This window comes from Bemisia tabaci, chromosome 1 (genome assembly GCF_918797505.1).
Source record: "Bemisia tabaci chromosome 1, PGI_BMITA_v3".
Classification (NCBI taxonomy): domain Eukaryota; kingdom Metazoa; phylum Arthropoda; class Insecta; order Hemiptera; family Aleyrodidae; genus Bemisia; species Bemisia tabaci.
The window spans coordinates 72,941,833-72,964,138 of NC_092793.1; the positions used below are offsets into that span (position 1 = coordinate 72,941,833).

Below are 22,306 nucleotides of genomic sequence, written 5' to 3' on the forward strand. Positions count from 1 at the left end.
CTCACTAGCTGAGGGTCTATGTATAATTAAAGTTGATTATAAGTATTATAGAATTGGAGGCAATGGTGGTGATTTTATTTCTGAGTGCATGCTTGCATTAGAAATGTGAATTCGTATAAGCACCGTAATTGAACTATGCACTCCCTGTAACTGCTCAGATGCTAACCTTCATCCAGCCAGGGCCAACGCAAAAGATAATAGAGTATTTGAACACGTTAATAGCTGAGGCTAACCTACGCCTACGAATCGTCTTCAACAAGGAGACATTTTTTGTCACTTATTATTTTTGTTTTCTCTTTTTCATGAATGGGAAATAATTTCCTGCCACGATATATCAAATAATATTTCGTATTGATTTGGAAATCTTACAATGCGTTTCGTTTTATATGTTTGTATTCGTGTGTTCTCACTAAAGATTCAGTGATTGGATTTTTCATCTATGAAGTATTCCATCAATATGCTCTTTTTTCCGTTTATAATTATGTTTCTTTTTCCTATCTTTCTTCCATCCTCTAGATTTTACGATCTTGTTTTTATACTAATACCTTTCAAAATTGTTCACTGGAAAAAAAAAACACATTGGATCTAGAGTCCAGACTCTTGAAAACATTGACAAGAAAAAATACTCTTCATTCAATCGGATTTTTGCTTGAATCAAAACTAAATCCGCTTAAATACAGAGGCTTGGTTCTTGATTTAAAGCTAGATTCTGATTGAATCAAGAGTAAGTTTTCTGTGTCGGATGTTTTTTAAGTGTTCTGGACTTCTAAGAATCCAATGCGTGTTTTTTCCAGTGTTCTCTTTTATTTGTAACAAACCCTGTAACATAACTACAGAGGTGATAATGGCCGCGTAGATGCCATGGCACCGCTTTAAAATAAATGTATATTATTCCTACGACTCACCTGCGGTCCAAAATTCTTAGCTGAAATAGTAAGACTAGAAAATGAGGCTATTTATGCTGACGGAACTATATGCATGGGCACTCTATGTTCGCACTCAGCACGTAGCTCCCGCTTTTACCTCATACATAACTGCTCTGAGTATCAAGTTTTTCAAAACTCCTTCAACTTTGTGAGCCCGCAACACGGGCATCCACAGAGCAGTAATAGCTGCATATGTAGCCGGGCGTTACCACTAGTAACGATATGCACGGAACAAAAAACGAGGTAGTATTTTGATATCTTGTTTCAACTACTGTGCTATCTTGTTTTGCGACGAAATTCTTTTTTAAATTTGTTTCATCAGTATCGATCGCAATAAAATATGTGAATATAGGATTGATACCTCTCGGTTTCGATGCTTCAGATGAATTTCGTTCGACCTTCCTCATTTCCAGATGGAGCAAAAGCGTTTGGGTAAACGAAAATCCTGCGAAAATCTCTTCATAATTTTATGAGAACTGTATCTTCGACAAAAATTTTGAGCAAATTGACCAAACATTACTTTGCCACGGGAGAAAAAGAAAGAAATTGTTATTAGATATTCCAAAGCATTGAAATGTAGAAGTGGCGCCCAGGAATCTGCGGAGAAAAAAGGGAAAACTCATTGAATCGTTAATCCGTCTCGAAAGTTATAAAAATATTTCAGGTACAAAATCATCAGATTTCTTGTAGAGGGAGAGTGAATATAACAAAGATATTTTTTTATGATTTGTGTAAAAGTTGCGACTCAAACGAATAAAGAGACACATGAATATTACTCGTCGATAATGCGCATATCGATGGTGAAAATGCAGAAGTGCGTATCTCGGAAAACACGATTTTCCAGGAGAGTAAAAAAACGGACTACACTCCTCCATATTGTCAGTAGAAGGGTAAAATTTCTTGAGTATAGCAAGAATAAAATGCTTTTTCAAACTTTGTCAGCATATTGAATATTTTCTCGAACTGTTAGAAAAGATGGCAGAAATGCCGAGATTCGCGTTTTCGGCACTAAGAATTGACACTTCATCACCAGATACGCATTTTTGCAATCAGAGCTACATGGAACTGGGCCCATGGCAGCAAATTTAGGGGGCGGTAATTGATGCAATTTTTTCAAATGTAGGTGTCAAAAAAAAAAAAATCGGACTCAGACACAAAATGACAAACGAGAAAAGGTGACAAAATCTCTCATTTCCTGAGAGTTAAAGTATACAGGGTGTCTCACGAAAAACGAGCCACCTTGAATATCTGCCGAACGCGTCGGAATTTCGAAAAACGGTAAAAGACGTGTTCGTTTATATCGAGGGGGACACCTTTTGGCGTATTCGACATTTTCCCAAACCGCGGGAGGGGCGCGGGGCGGGGGGTGCCCCACCCGTAAGTCGAACTTTTCAAATGGCACCCCTACTTTTTTATTTCAGAAATCAATTCTACGCAAAAAAACAAGCCACCCTGTCCAAACCGAATGTAAATCGGACAATTTTTCAGTGATTGACAGAGTTTGAAACATTTTTTTCATGCTCTTTTCAAAAATTTCCCACGCCCAATGGAATTGCTGTATCAAACCAAACTCTCCGCCAAAAAATTCTTAAACATTGCACTTTCGATAAAAAAATAAAAAAAATCTGCTGCACTCGAAATCTGGAGCACGCGGAGCCCTTCTTTGCGACATTAAAATTCGTTATACCGAACATTTCCGAGGGGCGCTCATCGGGAGGGAGTAGTAAGTTTTAGACAAGAATTATTAATCTTTTTTCTGAAGCAAAAGAAACTGTGTCTATGAAGAAGCAGATAAGTAGAAAAACAAATGGATTAGCTTTTTTTTTGGGGGGGGGGGGGGGGGGTCAATGACTTCAGCTGGACCTTGATACTTCTGAGGACGCTATTTTTCCGCGGTGCGTTGATTTTCTACTTAACTGCTTCTTCATGGACACGGTTTCTTATGCTTCAGAAAAAAGATTAATAATTCTTGTCTAAAACTTACTACTCCCTCCCGATGAGCGCCCCTCGGAAATGTTCGGTATAACGAATTTTAATGTCGCAAAGAAGGGCTCCGCGTGCTCCAGATTTCGAGTGCAGCAGATTTTTTTTATTTTTTTATCGAAAGTGCAATGTTTAAGAATTTTTTTGGCGGAGAGTTTGGTTTGATACAGCAATTCCATTGGGCGTGGGAAATTTTTGAAAAGAGCATGAAAAAAATGTTTCAAACTCTGTCAATCACTGAAAAATTGTCCGATTTACATTCGGTTTGGACAGGGTGGCTTGTTTTTTTGCGTAGAATTGATTTCTGAAATAAAAAAGTGGGGGTGCCATTTGAAAGTTCGACTCTTAGGGTGGGGCACCCCCGCCCCGCGCCCCTCCCGCGGTTTGGGAAAATATCGAATACGCCAAAAGGTGTCCCCCTCGATATAAACGAACACGTCTTTTACCGTTTTTCGAAATTCCAACGCGTTCGGCAGATATTCAAGGTGGCTCATTTTTCGTGAGACACCCTGTACAGTAATTTCTAATTTGTTCGTCTTTCAGTGATACAAGAGACAGCGCCTTTCATTAGTCTAGTTGAGAGAGAGACCAAACCCGCAATTTAGCTTGGAGCGGCGCGGCGCAGAGAGCAATGATGACGAGGACTTGAGATAAAAAGGAGAAGCCCTTGGCACGGCGCGGCGGTCAGCATGTAACACATACTAGCGCCTACAAGACTGCATGAATACTTTACGCATTGTGCCAAACACAATGCGGTCAGCAGCGGTTGGCGTGAAACTCATAGTGCCTACAAGACTGCATGAATACTTCACGCATTGCGTCAAAAACAGTGGGGTCAGCAGCGGTCGGCGTGAAACGCATAGCGCCTACGAGACTGTATGGATACTTCCCGCATTGCGCCAAACACAGCATTATTGGCGTGGTGGCGGAAATTAAAATTATTAGACCACATTCATGGTTATACTTTCATAAATTTTTCGTTGATTTCTTACAAATGAAAGGCCTGGTCCACACAGAGATAGGTTTAGGTATAGAACTTAACTTTCGCGCAAAGTTCCGTGAACTTTAGGTAGTGTTAACAGGGCTTTCACAAAAAATGTGCCCAACACGAGTAAACGCGTCTTATCCACCCCTCCTCCTCCGGCACGTTCACTGGATGGTTTGTATTGATGTTTCAAAACGAGTGAGAAGAGGGCGGCAAGTCTGTAAATCCGGCACTGTTAGCGATTTGTGTTTTAAAACTGTTGTCGGCGGATTTTGATAATTTAAAGACTGAAAAAAGAGTTTCACGCTTACAATTCGTTATCAGAAGCTTTAGTTCAATCTCATGCACCTGGACCAAGCATTGTATGATTGGAAAATGACATTCGGTCACGAGATACGCATTTCTGCAATTAGCGTTTTGAACCTGCTTTTGATCATTAAGATCAAAAGTAGAGTTTATTCATCTTAAAACTTGTTTAGAAGCTTTAGTCGATCCCATACGGTAAATGAAGCACTGTATGACTAGATTAGCTTTAATACATAAATGGTTTACGACTGTGGTTTGCGTGACGAATCTCTTACAGACTTCTTGAGCGAGCCACATGTTTCTTTTTTTTTTTTTTCACTTTGCCGGCAGATCTGTCGATTTTTGTAGACAGGCGAAAATTGTAATGCAACTTTAACGACAGTACAATTTACGTACGAGTCCCACATTCTCGACGCTTCTTGTCGAAAGATAATATTGGTTAAACTTGGAATGTTCGAAAACATCAAGACAATAGCGATACGAAAGTGCAAAATTTGAAGAGAAACAGTTATGACAATATCTGCGTCCAAATGAACTGGTCATCACAACACGCCATAAGTCAAAGGACACATATCTTGGACCCTAACTTCATACACTGACAAAACAGTCGTGCCAGAAGTTCCACTATGAACCAAGCAGAGGTACTGGGAGTTAGGGACACTTGCCATGCAGCAATAATTTATTCAGTGATGAGACAATTGTTTAAAAACTTTGGGAAAGGAATTCCAACCAGAAATTAACGAAAATACAAAGAGTAATTACTGATTTCGTTCGGGCCGTTGTCTTCGTTGTCACCGTTGTCACGGAACTTCTGTTAATTGACTAGGGCGTGGAATTTAACACTGTCTAATTAGCCGATGCACTATGGATTTACGAAATATTTTCCTTCTCGCGTTTTGGCGTTCCAACTGTTTACGTGGCAAATACGGGGTGTATCAGAAGTACCAAGGGCCCAGACTCAAAGTATACACAAAATGCAGGTATACTGTTACACCCTCGCGAACAGAGAAATAAGATTCATCAAAATGCGCAACGCAGATAAATCTAATTGTTAATAAAAAACGGTTCAAGGATTTTCTTAAAATCTGTAAAGATAGATTCCGTTTGAGTTTTTTTACGCAATTTTACCATCACTGATGTAAAAATTCAGACATGTGTCAGCAAAAACATGTTGGGCTGTAATCATAGGCTCTAGGATATCAGCTTTTTTATGAGCGAGAATGAAATAGAAAAAAGTAAAACACTAAAAATTAACACTAAACTTTTTCATGAGTTCGCATAATAATATTTCGATCAGATGAGGTGCATAACATTTTCCACATACTTTCTTCCGTTAACATTTCCGCGTGAATCTTGCGAATACTAATCTCTTACATTTTGCCGATGACACAGCCGCAAATTTTATCATTTGATGAGAAACGCTTGCCTTAGAACGAAAAAGATTTGAGGTGGATAATAGTAAAAAAGTATGTCATTCATTGAGAAAGTGTATCTGTAGAGGTAAGATGGTGAGAGAAGAATGCCGCGACTGTAATTCAGACCGGGCTCTCCTCGAGAAGCGAGGGTGTATCTGAGATGGACGGTTACACGTGTCTAAAAGTAGTTGTTTTAGTACAAAGATACCTCGGGAATGAAAAGGTTTATATTTTGGAATCATTTTTTGAGAACTTGTATGTTGCGCGCACAATACGCATGCATCTCTAGTTGTTGGTAGTTATGTCGGTTACCACAAGATGATAACGGAATGGAACGCTATTGTAGGGCGGTTAAATCATACTGTATTTGCAGATCTCTTGAGTGTACAAAAGGATCACCCACATTCGATGGACTGGATTGAAAAGCCTTGGATTGACATACCCCCTCCTTAGCAAATGCATGTATTATTCTCGACCTCTATATGTATCGAGAGAAATGGTTCTTACCTGTGCTTTTATCGCGGACAGCACTTTTGTTTACGAAAAAGGGGAGCTTCTATTCCCACATAACGAATTTTACTCGTATCATTCTCAAACATGGTTCAAAACGAAAGGCCTGTATGATGTTGGTGGTTGCTCACGCTCGCCGTCTGTTCATTAGGGGATTTGTATAAGCATAGTTTCGGAGATTTCTCGATGTCATAAAGAGGAGTAGCGATTCCTGTAATGAAGTCAGATTTCTAAAGATCTGTGATTTTTCAAAACATTAAGATGGAGATACCACACTCATTTTTACTCATACTCTCACAGGATGTATCATCGCTAGAAATCACACATTTGGTGTTATCCGTAAGGCAAAGGACTATTCTCTGTGTGTTTAGTTAGTGGTTTAGAAGATTAGTAGCGTTAAGTTAAGTAGTATTGGGCTGAGGGTTAAACCATCAGATAAGGTTGACTCCTTCCTGACCCCTCCCGCGGAGAAAAGTGGGCGTGTATCCTAATTTTTGCTTACATACCAAAAACAGGGTTGTTTCAGATAAAGCATTTACATTAGTCACAATCTTTTTAAAAAGACAAAGAGAAAAGAGAAAAAAGAAAAAACAAACAGTTTTGTGGGGGAAAGTAATGTTGTAAAATCGTGTTTAGGATATTTTACGCAAGTGTTCGACCGGGGTCATATTTTTGGTTCTGAAAAACTTTGGGTTTTCGTTGTTAAAAAAGGGATTATAAAGGTAGTTTTACGACAATTATTGTCTTGAGTAAAGTCTCTTATGGCTACAGGTATTTTAGATTAAAAAATATTGATGAATATATTCACTTCACATTTTAAAACATTTTTTAGAAAGGCTTTTCAAGTAATCAATAAATAACTTTGATGTTCTCTCCTCTTCTATTCCTCCTTCTTCCTATTCTTCTTCCTCTTTTTCTTACTCCTCCTCTGCTCTCTTCCCTCTCTTTCTTCCTTTTTACCACGTTTGATTGCGTGGTTGATAATTTACCTCGGCGCACAGTGGAACGAGTCTTATTGGAAAGAAGTTGGACTTGAAATTTTTCACAAAAATGTTAAAATTTTACATTTATTTCGTTACAATTTCAATTTTTAGGGGTGCTTCTTCAAGGAAAGCGTTTAGAGAAACTCAATGAAAAACTCGTTTTTAAAACGTTAACGTTTCATATTTATGCAGATAAATACACATTTTTAAGAGCAGCCCGAGACAATGGTAACAGTAGAAAAACAAGACATTTTTTCACAAATTTTCAAAAAAAAAAAATTTCCCTTTTTTTTCTCAGATCCCGGCCACCATGTAGAGCTTAGGTTTTCATCGTTTTTTTCACAATTTTTATTGTATTTCCGACTGAAAATGATACTCAGTTTTGAGTCGAAACGTCTCGGTTTTTATTAATTGTACATCTTAGCCTCGTTTCCCGTTTTCCCCCTTGATTTCCTACTATTTATGCAGATATACGCTTTTAAAATTTGTAAATCGTGTCCCGACTTCCCATAGGCTCGATCCACAGAGCCGGCGGGCCTTGCCAATCGGCAGATTTTATTTATTTTTTATTAAATAAACAATTATTTATTTTAGTTATTTATTTGACACGGGTGGAATGAAATGGACAGATTCTCACGAGGCCTGTGTTAATATGTTAAATATAAAGGATCTAATTTACATTTTAAATTGATTCACCCTATCCCTTGGGAGCTTATTATTATATCTTCATATTCATAATTGCGGAGTTCTTGGGGAGATCCTCAGTCTCTTCGGTATTGCCGTTCTTTGGTCATCTCGGTAGCAACGGTTGGTTTTTTACGAGGGAGGTGTGTTTGGTGGTTGGCATCCTTTTAGTGAAAGTTGTTTTCTTCTTAATGTCTCGCGGATAAAGAAGTAAGTATAGTTCCAGTGTTCCTTAGATGATGTTAGTATTTTGATGATGAATCGGTGATTTTATTAAGAAAGCTTCCTTGTTGCAGTTGAGGCGCACAAGTTGGAGACGATGCGACTGGGGGCATGGTCGCGATGTCCAGCCTTCATCACAGAGCAATGGGTGCGGAAGTGATCGAGTACTCGTTGATAACGGCCGGGCTGGCCGAGGATGCTCCCTACCACGAGCATATCACGAGATTCCATTTCCTCATGATCCTCCCCGTCTCCATCTTGGCGTGCCAGGGGATGTACTGCGGTGTTCTCCACCTCAGCGCACAGAGAAGCGTCCACGATATCGTCGTCCCCTTCACTCACGGCATTATGTCGGCTCCATCCTCGGAGTGGTAGCGCATAGAGTATCTTTAATGCCAGACTCTTGCAATTTGGCAACATCGTTTTCTCAATTTAAATCTTTGAAAATATATTGATTCTCGGTGGGGAAAAAATCGATTGTTCACCACAGGTTTTACATGGAGGAAAGCCAATGTTGCTAAATTGCTGGATCTGCCTCTGTTGCTACGTCGAATTCATGCTATTATTGTTTTCAACTCTTTCAAACCCTTATTGAGTCAAAACATCTATGCACATTCTAGTTTTCAGAATTTGTCACTGAAATCCATGCCCGGATGTACAGGACAGGCAACCTAGGCAGTTACCCGAAGGGCGGCAAATTTCGGAGGGGGAAAAAGGGCCCTTATAGTTTTTCATATTTGAAGTAACATCTACGTCGATGAGATTGGTCGAAAAATAGGTCAAAATTGCTTGTAAAGGAAAGCAGTTGTTGAAAATTTACCGCGGGAGTCTCCCAAACCTCCTTTGGTACATGATTTCTCTCGCTGCAACCATGACAAGGGAGGGAAAGTTTCACTTGTATTGGGGTGGCAAAAACTAAAATTCAGACATTTTGAAATCCCCACGGAATATAAATGAGGCAAAGAGCGTCCTTTGCCTTTCTGTTCCGAAGGGATGGAAACTGCCAAACGCTTCCTCCAAAAAGATGACAGACATCAGAAAGATGATGCAGGACAAAAAAAAAAATTGGCTCATTTTTCTCTGTCGTCCATTCATCTATTCAAACTATTTTTCTGCAAGGCTACCGTTTCTTAAACATAAAGACCTAAATTTCTTAGAAGGTACAGGGAATATAATTCAAAAATGGAAGAATTTTCCTCAGCTGTGGTCCAGCTCTTCTGGTCCAGGGAGATGTTTTCAAATGTAGTTACGCATAGCAAAGAGAAGAGCCTATGGACAAAAACTACAAATTGGTGCACATATTGATAAGACCAATTTTTCCATTTTTAAAATCACGGATATTCATCAAGATCAAATCGGTAATAACCGCTCGAACATCCGTCTTCCTGAAGTACCACTTCAATTTGCGATTGGCTTCAATGCCGTATTGACGGCGGAACTCAAAAAACACGTATCTCGGTTTGCGACGTTGCAGACTTCTTGTCATACTTTATTTTTAAATGGAAAACTGCTGCTCAAAGTCAATTTATTTAAAATGTCCATGATTTTTCTTATTTTTGTGAGGGAAAATTCTGTAAAAACTTCACGGAATAATGTACAGATGGGTTTTTCCTACAAAAAATTAAAAGGGGGATGAGTGAAGATTATGCGTGTAACACATCTCGCGCGCAAACGGGATTACGTGGGTGTGGAGGTGTCAACCGTCGATAGTGTCCGTTAATTGGGACGTATTTCTGCCAAACGGAACTATGTGCATCAAAATATGAGCCCTGAGACTCATAAGAATATATGCATTACAGGGCTCACGTCACAATGCACATAGTTCTGTTTGATATAAATACGTCCGATTGTTTCAGACTCATTGTTTCGCTTACAAAAAGAGCTGCGCATGCGCATGTATGAGGAGCCTATGGAGGAAATTGCACTGTTGCTCGTGGGTCGAACAGGCGCTCGAGTGGCAAAACCACTACGACATATTCCACTTTTCCATTCTGTTCATACTGGTAGCTCTGTTCACTGCTTGCTTCTTATCGACCGTTGTATCTCCATTGGTGCGATTCGTCTTCGAAACCCATGACTCCTTCATTGTGATGCCCATATGGTATCCGTGGGACATGCTCGCCAGCCCAGTGCGATTCTGGCTCGCCTATGTGTACGAATCGATCGTACTTTGGTACACGGGTGTTCACTACCTGCATTCCGGAACTCTTTACTTCTACGCCATCGCGACGGCTAAGACAAGATTCCACGTCTTGAGTGACCACATGGTCAACGTTGCAGTCCAGTCAGATTGCTCCAATCCTAATGAATGGAAGTGTTCTCTCAAAACAGGTATCGCACATTGGACTACATTTTGCAATTTGGAACTATAAATTCTAGCCCGGTTTAAAAACAACGTATGTGCCATTAGTTTCCCTATGCACATACGTATTTTTCCAGAAGAGCCAGAATTTATGGTTCTAAATTGCAAAATGCAGTCCCATTTATCTTCCAAAATTCGTGTTCATAAGGTTTTCCGGTACGTCCGAGGCGATTCCTCTCGGAAAGTAAACAAACATCGATAAATCGAGTAAAATTCGCTAAAATACGAGTTTTTTTTACTCTCTATAAAAATAGAGATGCGACAGTAGAAGCACACTTCAGCAGTGTGTTTGTGAAAAATTTCCTCCGATAACACTAAACTAAAGCTAAATGAGACTAAAAGCGAAATATCGCATTCGATAAGTCAAGTTGAACTGGAATTTTCCCGTTAAGTCACAATGGGCTTTAATTTAAGGTTCCCGGAAGAGAATTTTCACCAGTAGACTGCTGAAGTACGCTTGTACGCTGTTGCATCTCTGTTTCTTCAAAGAGTGAAAAGCAAAACTATTGATGTTTATTTACTTTCTGGGAGGAATCACCTTAACCTTAACTTAAGCATTTATTGATGTGTACTTTTGCCGAGATATTATTCAGCTCTTTTGAATTTTCTTCCCGGAAGTGTCATCCAAATTATCAAAATATAGCATATAGTCCTGTTTTGGAAACAATCAATGCCTGAAACAAGAAGAGGCTATTCGGACAGCTGCCTTCAAAATTCGTCCTTTTCAAAATATACTTTTGGCAAAATTTTCTTCAGTAATATCTTCATTTAAAAAAATACTGATATATCCCTTTTGTGTTTTGTCATGTTTGTCTAGATTTGTTAAATACGCATCTTGTTGCCACAATAAATCATTCGGTAAATAATCTAAGAGCAATTTTAGCAACATCAGTACTTTCGTGCAAAAAAAAATATGAATATGAAAATGGAAATGAGAAGTATACAAAACACGATTTTATCAATTTATACAAAAAATGTAATTCTTTTTGTGGTTCAGGTGACTGTCATTAATCAAATGTTTTCTTTGTATTTAATCTTTAGAAGGAAAATGCAAAACCTATGACATTAATCTTATGAAAGATTCTGAACGATTGAGAGATTGCATTTTGGACTTGATAATTCTTCGTAGGTAGATGAAGCTGATTAAATATGATTTGTTATTCAACTCCTAATCACCTCAGCAGGATGTCTGATACTTATTTTAAAAACAAAAATTATAATAATACAATTTAAAAATACAATTTGCAGGTTTTTAAATGACCGAAGATTTTCTCGTAGTTCTCATATTTACAATTTCTGATGATAATACTTCTACCTGAATCTCTAACCATCAAAAGAGATTGCATCTTTAAAAATTGAGCATTGCAAATGAGCAATAGTGTCGTTCTATGGAGAAAAATATGAGAATATTAGCATGAATTTGACTTCAAATAAAAAAGACACCAACGATTATATAAAAAAATTATAGCTGAAGAGTTTAATTTTTAAGGAAATTTGAACAGAAAAATGAAGAACCTCTCTTTCTGATGATAAGAATCCCGAACAAACTGTATCAAACGCTGTTTCAATCAAATTAAAAAACTTACAACCTAATTTTGAAAGATGTCCAGGTGCCTTTCAGAAAAAAGAGGATTCAAAGCTGTTTATTCAGACTGGGTCCATAATACATAACATGAAGCGGATTTTGTACTGACCATAGAATGTTTTAAAAGTAACATTGTCATTAAGATGATTTCACACTACAAAGGTTGTGCACGGTCCAGTTTTGACTCTAAACCCGATCCGCACAATTGATTACAAGAGTCTAATTTTAACTCTCGCTTTCAGGCAGAAAAAATTATTTAATCGAGCATTCTTGCCGTACATAACGGCTTTGCATTTTGTGACAACTGCATCAGCCACAATCATGACTTTTGGAGCCATTAACGTAAGTACTGAATTGACTTCATCATGCCTCAATAGATTTTTTTTCATGGTAAGAAAATAGTTTAAGAAATAGCATTGTGTTAACATAATGTGTTTGAATCCGAAATACCAATGAATAATTGCTATTTCATCTTTAACAACTAGTAAAAAAGCTTCAACAGTTCGCTAATTGCGAAACCTCACGTGCAACACGGCAACAAGTGGTGACTTTATCGCATGAAATACGATACTTAAACTTACTAGTCTGCCTTCAGAAAAATAGTTAGGCAAATTAGGCAGCTTGGAAGCTGATATAGTTGCTTTTGGCAGCCTACTATCGCACAAAGCGATGACCGAGTAGAATCTAAGCTGCTATTACCTTAGACAGTCTGTACTTTCCAAAAAGTGAGAGTGAACGTTTGATAACCCCAACATACTTCCTACACTTTCAGATTGAAGTGTATGGTCTTAATTAATAAGCACAAGGGTTTTCATTTTCCTTTTCCTTCTCCCTACGCCCAAAAATACTTTATGCCCATATTTTACCAATGTTATGGATGTCTACGGTAAGGAAAAATAAATCACGGTTATGATGTGAAACTTTGAACGAGAAGCTTGTATAACCGGCAAAAAACCAATGTACTATTGAATTTGTGAGAGCTTAAAATAAACTCGGTATGATCCTTTTTCAAGCCTTTTCTTACAGTTTTTGACATCGATTATAGTTTGAATCGCTATTGCTTCATTTATTTTCATCAATCCTTCGTTTTTCATTTCATCCACTTCTCAGGAGATACGTAGTAACGGCAAAGTTACCATGAACGCGCTGAACAACATGTCATACTGCGGCACCAGTTTTGGATCATGGTTAGCTTTAAGCTACTGTGCAAATCGTCTTCAAGAGGCGGTAAGTTAAGCTTTAACAGATAACGGAAATAATTATTCCCTTTTCTTCTTTTCACTGACATGTTTCTGGTTCGATGAGAGCACGCATTGAAAGAAATGAAATAGCGTTCTTAATAAAACCTTCCTTTACCTTGCGAGTTTTGAGAGGGAGGGGGGAGGGAGAGAGTGAGAAAAATCAATTTTTTAAATTTTAATTCATAGATAATTGCTACACAAAATGCATTTTCAATTAATGTTTTGCATATTTCGATGAATAATAATATAGAAAAAGGCGCATAAACTATCAGGTAATGTTTTATATCTGTTTCTCAGCATGATCGCCTCCGCTACTCCTTGTGGGAAAGTGATTGGACGTTAGGAGGTAGAGAATTCAAACAAAATTTTCTCAACTGTGAAACTCTCCTGTGTTATCGCATGCCGTTGAAAGCCTACAAGTTCTATCAGATTAATTTGCACTCGTTTACAAGAGTAAGTGAAAACTATATTGCATTCAATATACTCACTATAAAAAGAATTCAACGTACCTCACCATGACTTGTCTCTAAAACACATTTTTAAGTGCATTGGCCTGTTAATTAAAATATACTTTTTTTTTATTTCGAGAAAAATAGGTCTCAGTTGAAAAATGACATGAAAGCTCACCAGATAAGTGAAGACGAAAAAGTTATCCTCGAGCATTGTTCAGTTGCCATAAGTAATATTTTGAGGACATTTTAACGCTACATAATCAATCAACCTATAAGAGTTGCTTAAAAATATCACTTACCAGACCGTTTCACTAATATCTTTAAATGTTTTGTTATTGCGGAATGGTATATTTCAGAATTTCTACAATGTGTGGTCTGTCATCGCATTCCTGTACCAGGTGTCGGGGAAACAACTAAGGCGTAATTCCACGGCATAAATTACCTGTTTAATTGTATGCCTCATCAACCAGTCACTCCGAGTCTCAACCGACGCACCGGATGATGGTACAAAATGTCAGACTTTACAGAAAAAAGTTTTGAATTCGCTTTTCAACTGGGCATCTTCGAATTCTTCATCCAAGTTAATTTCAATTTCTACAGGTCTTCAGGGAAATGAAAGGACATATGACGCACCGACCCGCTGAACTTCTTTGTTCATTACAAATAAGTTGTTACAGAGAGATTTTTAATAAAAACTGCCCTCTTTTCGAATATTAAAGACTCACAATAATTAATGTTACATTCTCTGCATTTTTACTCTTTTTTCTACCTGTTAACCCATTTATATTTTTTTTTTACCACAAAAAGATCCAGGGCCAGATTTAGGGAGTGACCACATGGGCTGCGGCCCATGGCGGAAAATTTAGGGGGCGGCAAATTTTGCAATTTTTCAAAATACAGGTATATAAAAAAATCTGATTCAGAAAACGAGAAAAGGGGACAAAATCTCTCATATCCCGAGAATATAGTAATTTCTAATTTTGTCGTCTTTCGGTGATACAAGAGACTGAACCTTTAATTAGTCGAGTTAAGAGAGAAACCAAACACGGAATTTGACCTGGAGCGGCGCGGCGCAGAGAGCAATGACGAAGACTTGAGATGAAAAGGAGAAGCCCTCGGCGCGGCGGTCGGCATGTAACACATGTTAGCGCCTACAAGACTGCATGAATAATGCACGCATTGCGTCAAACACAGTGCGGTCAACAGCCGTCGGCAAGAAACGCATAGCGCCTACAAGACTGCATGAATACTTCACGCATTGAGCCAAACACAGTGCGGTCAGCGCGGCGCAGCGGTAGAAATTAAAATTATTAAATCACATTTATGTTTGTTCCTTCATAATTTTTTCTTTTATTTCTTATAAATGGGAGGCCTTGTTCACATAGAGATGAGTTTACGGAACTTAACTTTCGCGCAAAGTTCCTTGAAATTTTTCTAGTGTTGATACGGCTTTCAAAAAAATGTGCCCAACACGAGTAAACGCGTCTTATACACCCCCCCCCCCCCCCCCCTCTGGCACGTTCACCTGATGGTTTTTATTGATATTTCAAAACGAATGAGAAGGGGGCGGCAAAATACATGCGGCCCATGGGCGGCAAGCAGGTAAATCCGGCCCTGAAAAGATCCAAGTCGGGTCAAATGCATCAGTGTTTAAATAGATTGATTTTGATGGTTTTTGCAGTATTATCTATGTTATTTCTAGGTTTTTGAAGATGCATATTTATTTTCGTTGAAATTGTCTCATTTTTCGTAACATACTGGCGATTTCTCACCTCTCTACCCTGTCTTTTTCCGTTCATTCTCCGTGTGTAACTCCCCCAAAAGAAATAGCCAGGTCAATTTTTCTAGGGGTAGTCGTCAAAAAAACAAATTCCCCTAAACGAAACAACCTTCGCCGAATTACCAATTTTTAGACGTGCCCCGCCCAGATCGATTGAGAGACTCTAATTGTTTTCCTCTCTCTTTTTTTAATAATGATCATTGATTTGGTCCAATCATGGAATATTTTGAGCTAATTGAACTTTAAATTTTCTCAAATTTCAAAATTTAGAAACACGTCAACGCGGTTGATGACGGCGCAGCGATACCATTATTCATACTTAATGGATGTCCGTATTGCAACATCAAAATTGAAGGCGCGATGGCACGAAGCGTGAACTTGCGATGCTCCGCTCAAAGCTGCCAGTGAGGTGTCGCTCAGATTCGTTAGAAAAGATAAAAAACGAATCCCGAGTCTCGTCTATCTTTGGCTGTGGGGTCATTCCACGTCAACTGTGCCAGGCTCGGAACCCGACCCCCTCCGATTTGGCTGAAAATTGGTATACGGGGTCTTTACATCATTATAAGAAACTAATTTGAAGGGTTTTCCCATCCGACGCCCCGTTCGCGAGATATCGACCCCCAAAGATGGGTGAATTTTAGAGATATTCAAAAAAGCCCGTTTTAGCGATTCTCATTTTCTCGACTTCCCTCTCTTTGACTCTCCATAGCGAGACTCTGTATCAATCCATCATACTTTGAAAGAGTGTTTCTAGACCAGTTTTTTATGTAAATTCTGAATATGCCATCGAAATTTAGTTAAACATTATTTAAATGGCCGTAATTTAGGATTTTTTAAAATTTACTATTTTTTCGCCATTCAATGTTCAAACTGAATTATCTAAAAAACAGTCACTCCGATTTTCGATTTTTTTTTTATACTTCAAGCTTAAGATATATACTTTAGGTTGATATACTTTTTTGAATAGTTATCGGACGGTTAAGGGCCTAAAAAAATTCAAATAGGCCAAAAAAGGTCAAAAATTTGTAAAAAAAGACGATTTTTTACACTTTAATCCAAATATTTCGATAATGAACACTTCAATTAACGATGTTTTCCCCCAGTTTACCCTCTAAGATGTATAAAATAAGACTATCGACGCTATCCATACATTTACCGATCGATTAACGGCCTGATGGAAACCGGAAACCGACCGAAAATCCTCGAAATTGACGCAAAAAGACGATTTTTCACACCGTAACCGATGCTTTCCATAGATTGTAACTGCAATTTCCAATTTTCTCTCTCTATTTCAACCTTAAGGTATATACTTTCGAGTAATAAACACTTACTAACGTGCATCGATGGGGCACGGATCTAAACGGAAATGAAAACCGGCCGGAAATGCTCGAAAATGACGGAAAAAGGCGATTTATTGCATAGTCAGGGAAGCATGTGTTCGAAAATTACGTCCCGTTTGCACGTTTGTGATGCAAGTTTACTCCTTCATTTTGGTCCCTAGAATGAGAAAATCTTTGGTGGACTATCCGATTTTGATGCCAAGGCCCCAAAAACAAGATGGCGGCCAAAATGGAGGCTGAAATTGAAATGTTGGTGAAACGGCACAAAACGTCAAGAGAGGTGTCGATCCTCATGTTTTTTGAATCGTAGATTCCAAAAAAATTGTCATACAGACCCCTCGACCCACGGAAATGACCAAAATCCAAGATGGCGGCCGATTTTGGCTCTTTAGTGGCTAAAACGTCAAATGAGGAGCAAAGAGAGGAGTAAACAGTCCAGATATCCGTTTTCGAGGTCACCGATTCCAAAAAAATAGGAGCAAAAAACATCTCATGCCAAAAGGTACTGATTTGGACCATGCAAAGGCCGAACTCGGCAGTCATTCTGATTAGAGTGTTCAGAAACACTCTAATCAAAATCATTTTCCGAGTCAGTATCTATAACTAGCATTATTCGTTTTTTTTTTATTTGGACCGGTACCCCATCAGAATGTGGGTAAATTTGTTCTCAACTGCGCAAAAAAACTATTCCGATGTTTTGAGCCACTGAATCTGAAAATTGCGTTTATAATTCCCTACGACCCCTTAGTCTTCTAGAAAACTGACCAGGATAATGACAATTTTTCCGGGCGGAATCGACTTTTCCAGAAAATCGGCCTGTTGCAAACTTTTGCTGGATCAAAAATAAGAGTTGGTAGGTAGTATAGAAATGTCTCAAAAATCACATTAAGCGGATCGGCAAAGTCTAAAATGTACTCCTTACTTCACAATTTGCATAAAAAATTTGCGTTTTTTGAGCTTCCCGCCTCAAAAATGATACTACGGCACAGGTGAACGTTTCGTTATAGGAGTCATATTCCATCCAACCCCTGCTTACAAGGATACTACGCAATATTCAACATAGCTGACGCCAATCCACCAAAACGCTTGAGATGGGACGATGATTCTAACCACTTGATAACAATCGGCGTGTTTACATTCACATTTTTCTCGCGTTGACAGATATCTGCCGTGATTGACCTCATGCTCTCCTCAACTTGCGCGCGGAAGCGTCTGCCATGTTGAGGAGGGATGGAACGGGACGACTCCTCTAACGAAATGTTCACCTGTGCTGTGGTATCGTTTTTGAGGCGGGCAGCTTAAAAAAACGAAAATTTCTTACGCTAATTGTGAAGTGAGGAGTATATTTCAGACTTTGCGGAAGCGCTTATCGTGATTTTTGTGACATATTATCTATGAGGAAAAACTCTTAATTTTGCTCTAGCAAAAGTTTCAAACAGGCCCATTGCAGGGTGATGAGAAGGAACGGAGGAAATTTCCGGATTCAGTGCCTCATAATACGAAGGAGTCACCTTATCTCGTCCGGGAGATTATTATATAGTAATTATTTGGATGTGCTGACTTCTAAACTCGACTTTCGATACTCCGCTACCAACTTGCGCTTCATGTACTAGGCGTCATCTTGATCTTGTGCAATCACCACTTGGTCATCAGCAAATCCGAGAAACTGACAAAGGGAGGAAAGCACTGAGTTGGAGGATGGGCAGCAGATCAAAGGCTGCGCGCACTATAGGTACCTGGGGGGGGGGGGGGGGTGCGGTTGATCCAGGATGGAAGAACGGATCAAGGGATCAAGGAAACCAACATCCAAGCAAAGCAGGCCACAGCGATGTTCAATGGAATCCTCTGGGATCCACGGATTTCCAAAGAGAACAAGAGAAAAATTTACAGAGTTGAAGTCAAAAGTATTCTTACATATGACAGTGAAGTTTTGCAGCTGAAGGAACGGACCCAAGGGATGCTGAAAGCTACGAAGATAGATTTCTGGAGGAGGTGGCTGTAGGAATTTTTAGAAACGATGGGGTTCGCAATGAAAGAGTGCGGCAGATCATGGGAGTCGAAAATGACATCGTATTCGACGACATGATCAGACAGCTTGACTGGTATGGCTATGTCAATAGAATGACGGACGAAGGACTGCCAAAGAAGATGCTTGATTGGGTATTCCTCCCAGGAGGAGACGAGGTGGATGCCCAGTGAAAGGGTAGCGACATAAGGTTTTAGAAGGAATGAGGGAAAGTGAACTCCCTGAAAGGCTTTTCGAGGATCGGGAACTTTGCTCCGCATTTGACGTTGTAACCATTCAGGAGCCAAAATCGCCGCCATTTTGGAATTTGTGCATTTCCGTGGGTCGAGGGGTCCCGATTATAGAGTGTTTCTGAACACTCTAATCAGAATGACTGCCGAGTTCGGCCTTTGCATGGTCCAAATCAGTACCTTTTGGCATGAGATGTTTTTTGCTCCTATTTTTTTGGAATCGGTGACCTCGAAAACGGATATCTGGACTGTTTACTCCTCTCTTTGCTCCTCATTTGACGTTTTAGCCACTAAAGAGCCAAAATCGGCCGCCATCTTGGATTTTGGTCATTTCCGTGGGTCGAGGGGTCTGTATGACAATTTTTTTGGAATCTACGATTCAAAAAACATGAGGATCGACACCTCTCTTGACGTTTTGTGCCGTTTCACCAACATTTCAATTTCAGCCTCCATTTTGGCCGCCATCTTGTTTTTGGGGCCTTGGCATCAAAATCGGATAGTCCACCAAAGATTTTCTCATTCTAGGGACCAAAATGAAGGAGTAAACTTGCATCACAAACGTGCAAACGGGACGTAATTTTCGAACACATGCTTCCCTGACTATGCAATAAATCGCCTTTTTCCGTCATTTTCGAGCATTTCCGGCCGGTTTTCATTTCCGTTTAGATCCGTGCCCCATCGATGCACGTTAGTAAGTGTTTATTACTCGAAAGTATATACCTTAAGGTTGAAATAGAGAGAGAAAATTGGAAATTGCAGTTACAATCTATGGAAAGCATCGGTTACGGTGTGAAAAATCGTCTTTTTGCGTCAATTTCGAGGATTTTCGGTCGGTTTCCGGTTTCCATCAGGCCGTTAATCGATCGGTAAATGTATGGATAGCGTCGATAGTCTTATTTTATACATCTTAGAGGGTAAACTGGGGGAAAACATCGTTAATTGAAGTGTTCATTATCGAAATATTTGGATTAAAGTGTAAAAAATCGTCTTTTTTTTACACATTTTTGACCTTTTTTGGCCTATTTGAATTTTTTTAGGCCCTTAACCGTCCGATAACTATTCAAAAAAGTATATCAACCTAAAGTATATATCTTAAGCTTGAAGTATAAAAAAAAAATCGAAAATCGGAGTGACTGTTTTTTAGATAATTCAGTTTGAACATTGAATGGCGAAAAAATAGTAAATTTTAAAAAATCCTAAATTACGGCCATTTAAATAATGTTTAACTAAATTTCGATGGCATATTCAGAATTTACATAAAAAACTGGTCTAGAAACACTCTTTCAAAGTATGATGGATTGATACAGAGTCTCGCTATGGAGAGTCAAAGAGAGGGAAGTCGAGAAAATGAGAATCGCTAAAACGGGCTTTTTTGAATATCTCTAAAATTCACCCCATCTTTGGGGGTCGATATCTCGCGAACGGGGCGTCGGATGGGAAAACCCTTCAAATTAGTTTCTTATAATGATGTAAAGACCCCGTATACCAATTTTCAGCCAAATCGGAGGGGGTCGGGTTCCGAGCCTGGCACAGTTGACGTGGAATGACCCTGTGTTGATATCCGATTATTCCCCTTTTTTCTTCTATTTGATTTTTGATTCTTTTATTTTGACGTACTTGTAGACCCTTATCTAAACCTCGTATGCACCGGCCCCATAAAATCTGCAAGTGTTCTTAGCGAGCCGTGGGTCAATCTAGCCGTTCATTGGTTATCTTATTTTAGAAAGGATTGGTCTCCCCGCCCAAGTCAATGGCACTAAAAATTTGAAAATCATGTGCCCATCGGTCGCAAGCGAATGTTAACACTTTCTGAATGTAGATATACAAACAAATGTACAAACGTTACTTACCAAGCATACATATGTTTGCCATCGGAGCTTCATCTCTAAACGAATAAGATTGAAACTGAGCCATTCTTTTCTTTTCAGAAAGTTCTGCAGTCAAGATAAAAGCACATCAACCCCATCTCAGAAGTTATTCAAAATAACTTTATTGAACTCTCACTGGTTCTTGATTTTTCATCTCTTAAAATACTGCAACCACCTCCAGACACTGCATGAATCAAACCGTTCCCCATAAAACCCCATAAACAAAGACAAAAAATTATTTTCGGTCGGACAGGAAAATTGGGCTTTGACGTAAGGTATACCGTAATTGATGGTTCAAGCTTAAGGAACTGATCTCATAAGGAGTTTTCGGCAGGGTACGCAATATACATGGAGCTAACTGTTTAAATATTCGACGTGCGTGTTTTACACACAAAATAGTGAGAGCTATATGCACGCCCTTTACTCACTCAACGATTCAAAATTACCATGAATGAGGCTTTATTTCACATGATTGCGGAACTAGCTTTAAATACATACATTTTCCGAATGAGAATGAGTAATAATCATTTGTCTAATCAATAATGGGATACATACTGCAGTCACCAGTCTTGATTTATTGCTTAAGAGGTAGTTTGTCAGTCATTTAGAGGATAAAATATGGTTTGGTGAAGTTACGGTACGTATCTTACAATCCATAGACTTGAATTTTAACATTTGAGCGCTTCAAATATTTTTATATTCATAGGAATTCTCGTATACTTACAATATAATTTTTGTTTAATAAATATCTAATATCGACGGTGAAACTACCAAACCACGTATCTCGGTTTGCGACGTCGCAGACTTCCTGTCATTCTTTATTTTTTAAATGAAAAACTACTTAACATCCAGTCTTGAAAATTTCTGTGATTTTTCCTCTTGGTGCGGAGAAAATTCTGTGAAAATTTCAAGGAATGATATTGATTTGGTCTACTTCAAAAAAATAAAATGTGAGCGTAGATTTTTAAACACCGCAAACGAGATACGTGGTTTGGTAGTTTCACCGTCGATATATTATGACGACTTTGGTAATCCTTTTAACCAAAATCCTTGGTTAATCTTCCAGATTATCCGAGCGTTGAGAGTTTCATGAATGAGTCGTCAATCTTCCCATTTTTGCTTTCTTTCTCTCCCTGATAATCCCTTTTTCTACCTTTTTTCTCTTTTCCCCCCTTTCGCTATCGTTTTTCCTTTCCTCCATTTTTCTGTTTATCCAGGCTACATTTTTTACCCATCCTCTCCCTCTCTCTTCCTCTCGTTTTCTCTACAGAACCACATTCGAGTTATGTTTGCTTCAAGATTAAAAGGAAGGTCGAAATCGTCATAATTGAGACAACTTCTTAGGAGGAAAAACATAAGCACTGAGTTGCATAATATTTAGACAAAGTTTAACAGAGAGGAACCAAAT

General features: G+C 38.8%; 1 protein-coding gene across 2 annotated transcripts; it reads left to right on the forward strand.

Annotated features, from left to right (window-relative positions):
- Positions 1-9,747: 9,747 nt before the first annotated feature.
- On the forward strand, positions 9,748-14,393 carry LOC109033100 (uncharacterized). Of its 2 annotated transcripts, XM_072306572.1 has the most exons (6): positions 9,748-10,345; positions 11,418-11,505; positions 12,204-12,303; positions 13,072-13,188; positions 13,500-13,655; positions 14,011-14,393. In XM_072306572.1, the coding sequence occupies exons 1-6, from the start codon at positions 9,913-9,915 to the stop codon at positions 14,089-14,091; spliced, it is 975 nt and encodes a 324-aa protein (XP_072162673.1). In that variant the 5' UTR covers positions 9,748-9,912; the 3' UTR covers positions 14,092-14,393. The 2 variants fall into 2 exon arrangements, with proteins under 2 accessions (XP_072162673.1, XP_018901080.1); XM_019045535.2 differs by lacking the exon at positions 11,418-11,505 and having other exon boundaries at positions 9,762-10,345.
- The last annotated feature ends 7,913 nt before the right edge of the window (positions 14,394-22,306 follow it).

Excerpts from the sequence above, each read along its gene's own strand:
- LOC109033100 (XM_072306572.1), top strand. The coding sequence starts at position 9,913 with ATGAGGAGCCTATGGAGGAAATTGCACTGTTGCTCGTGGGTCGAACAG. Across the intron at positions 11,506-12,203 it reads GACTTGATAATTCTTCGTAG|GCAGAAAAAATTATTTAATC; the intron begins GTAGATGAAGCT and ends TCTCGCTTTCAG. Across the intron at positions 12,304-13,071 it reads TGACTTTTGGAGCCATTAAC|GAGATACGTAGTAACGGCAA; the intron begins GTAAGTACTGAA and ends TCCACTTCTCAG.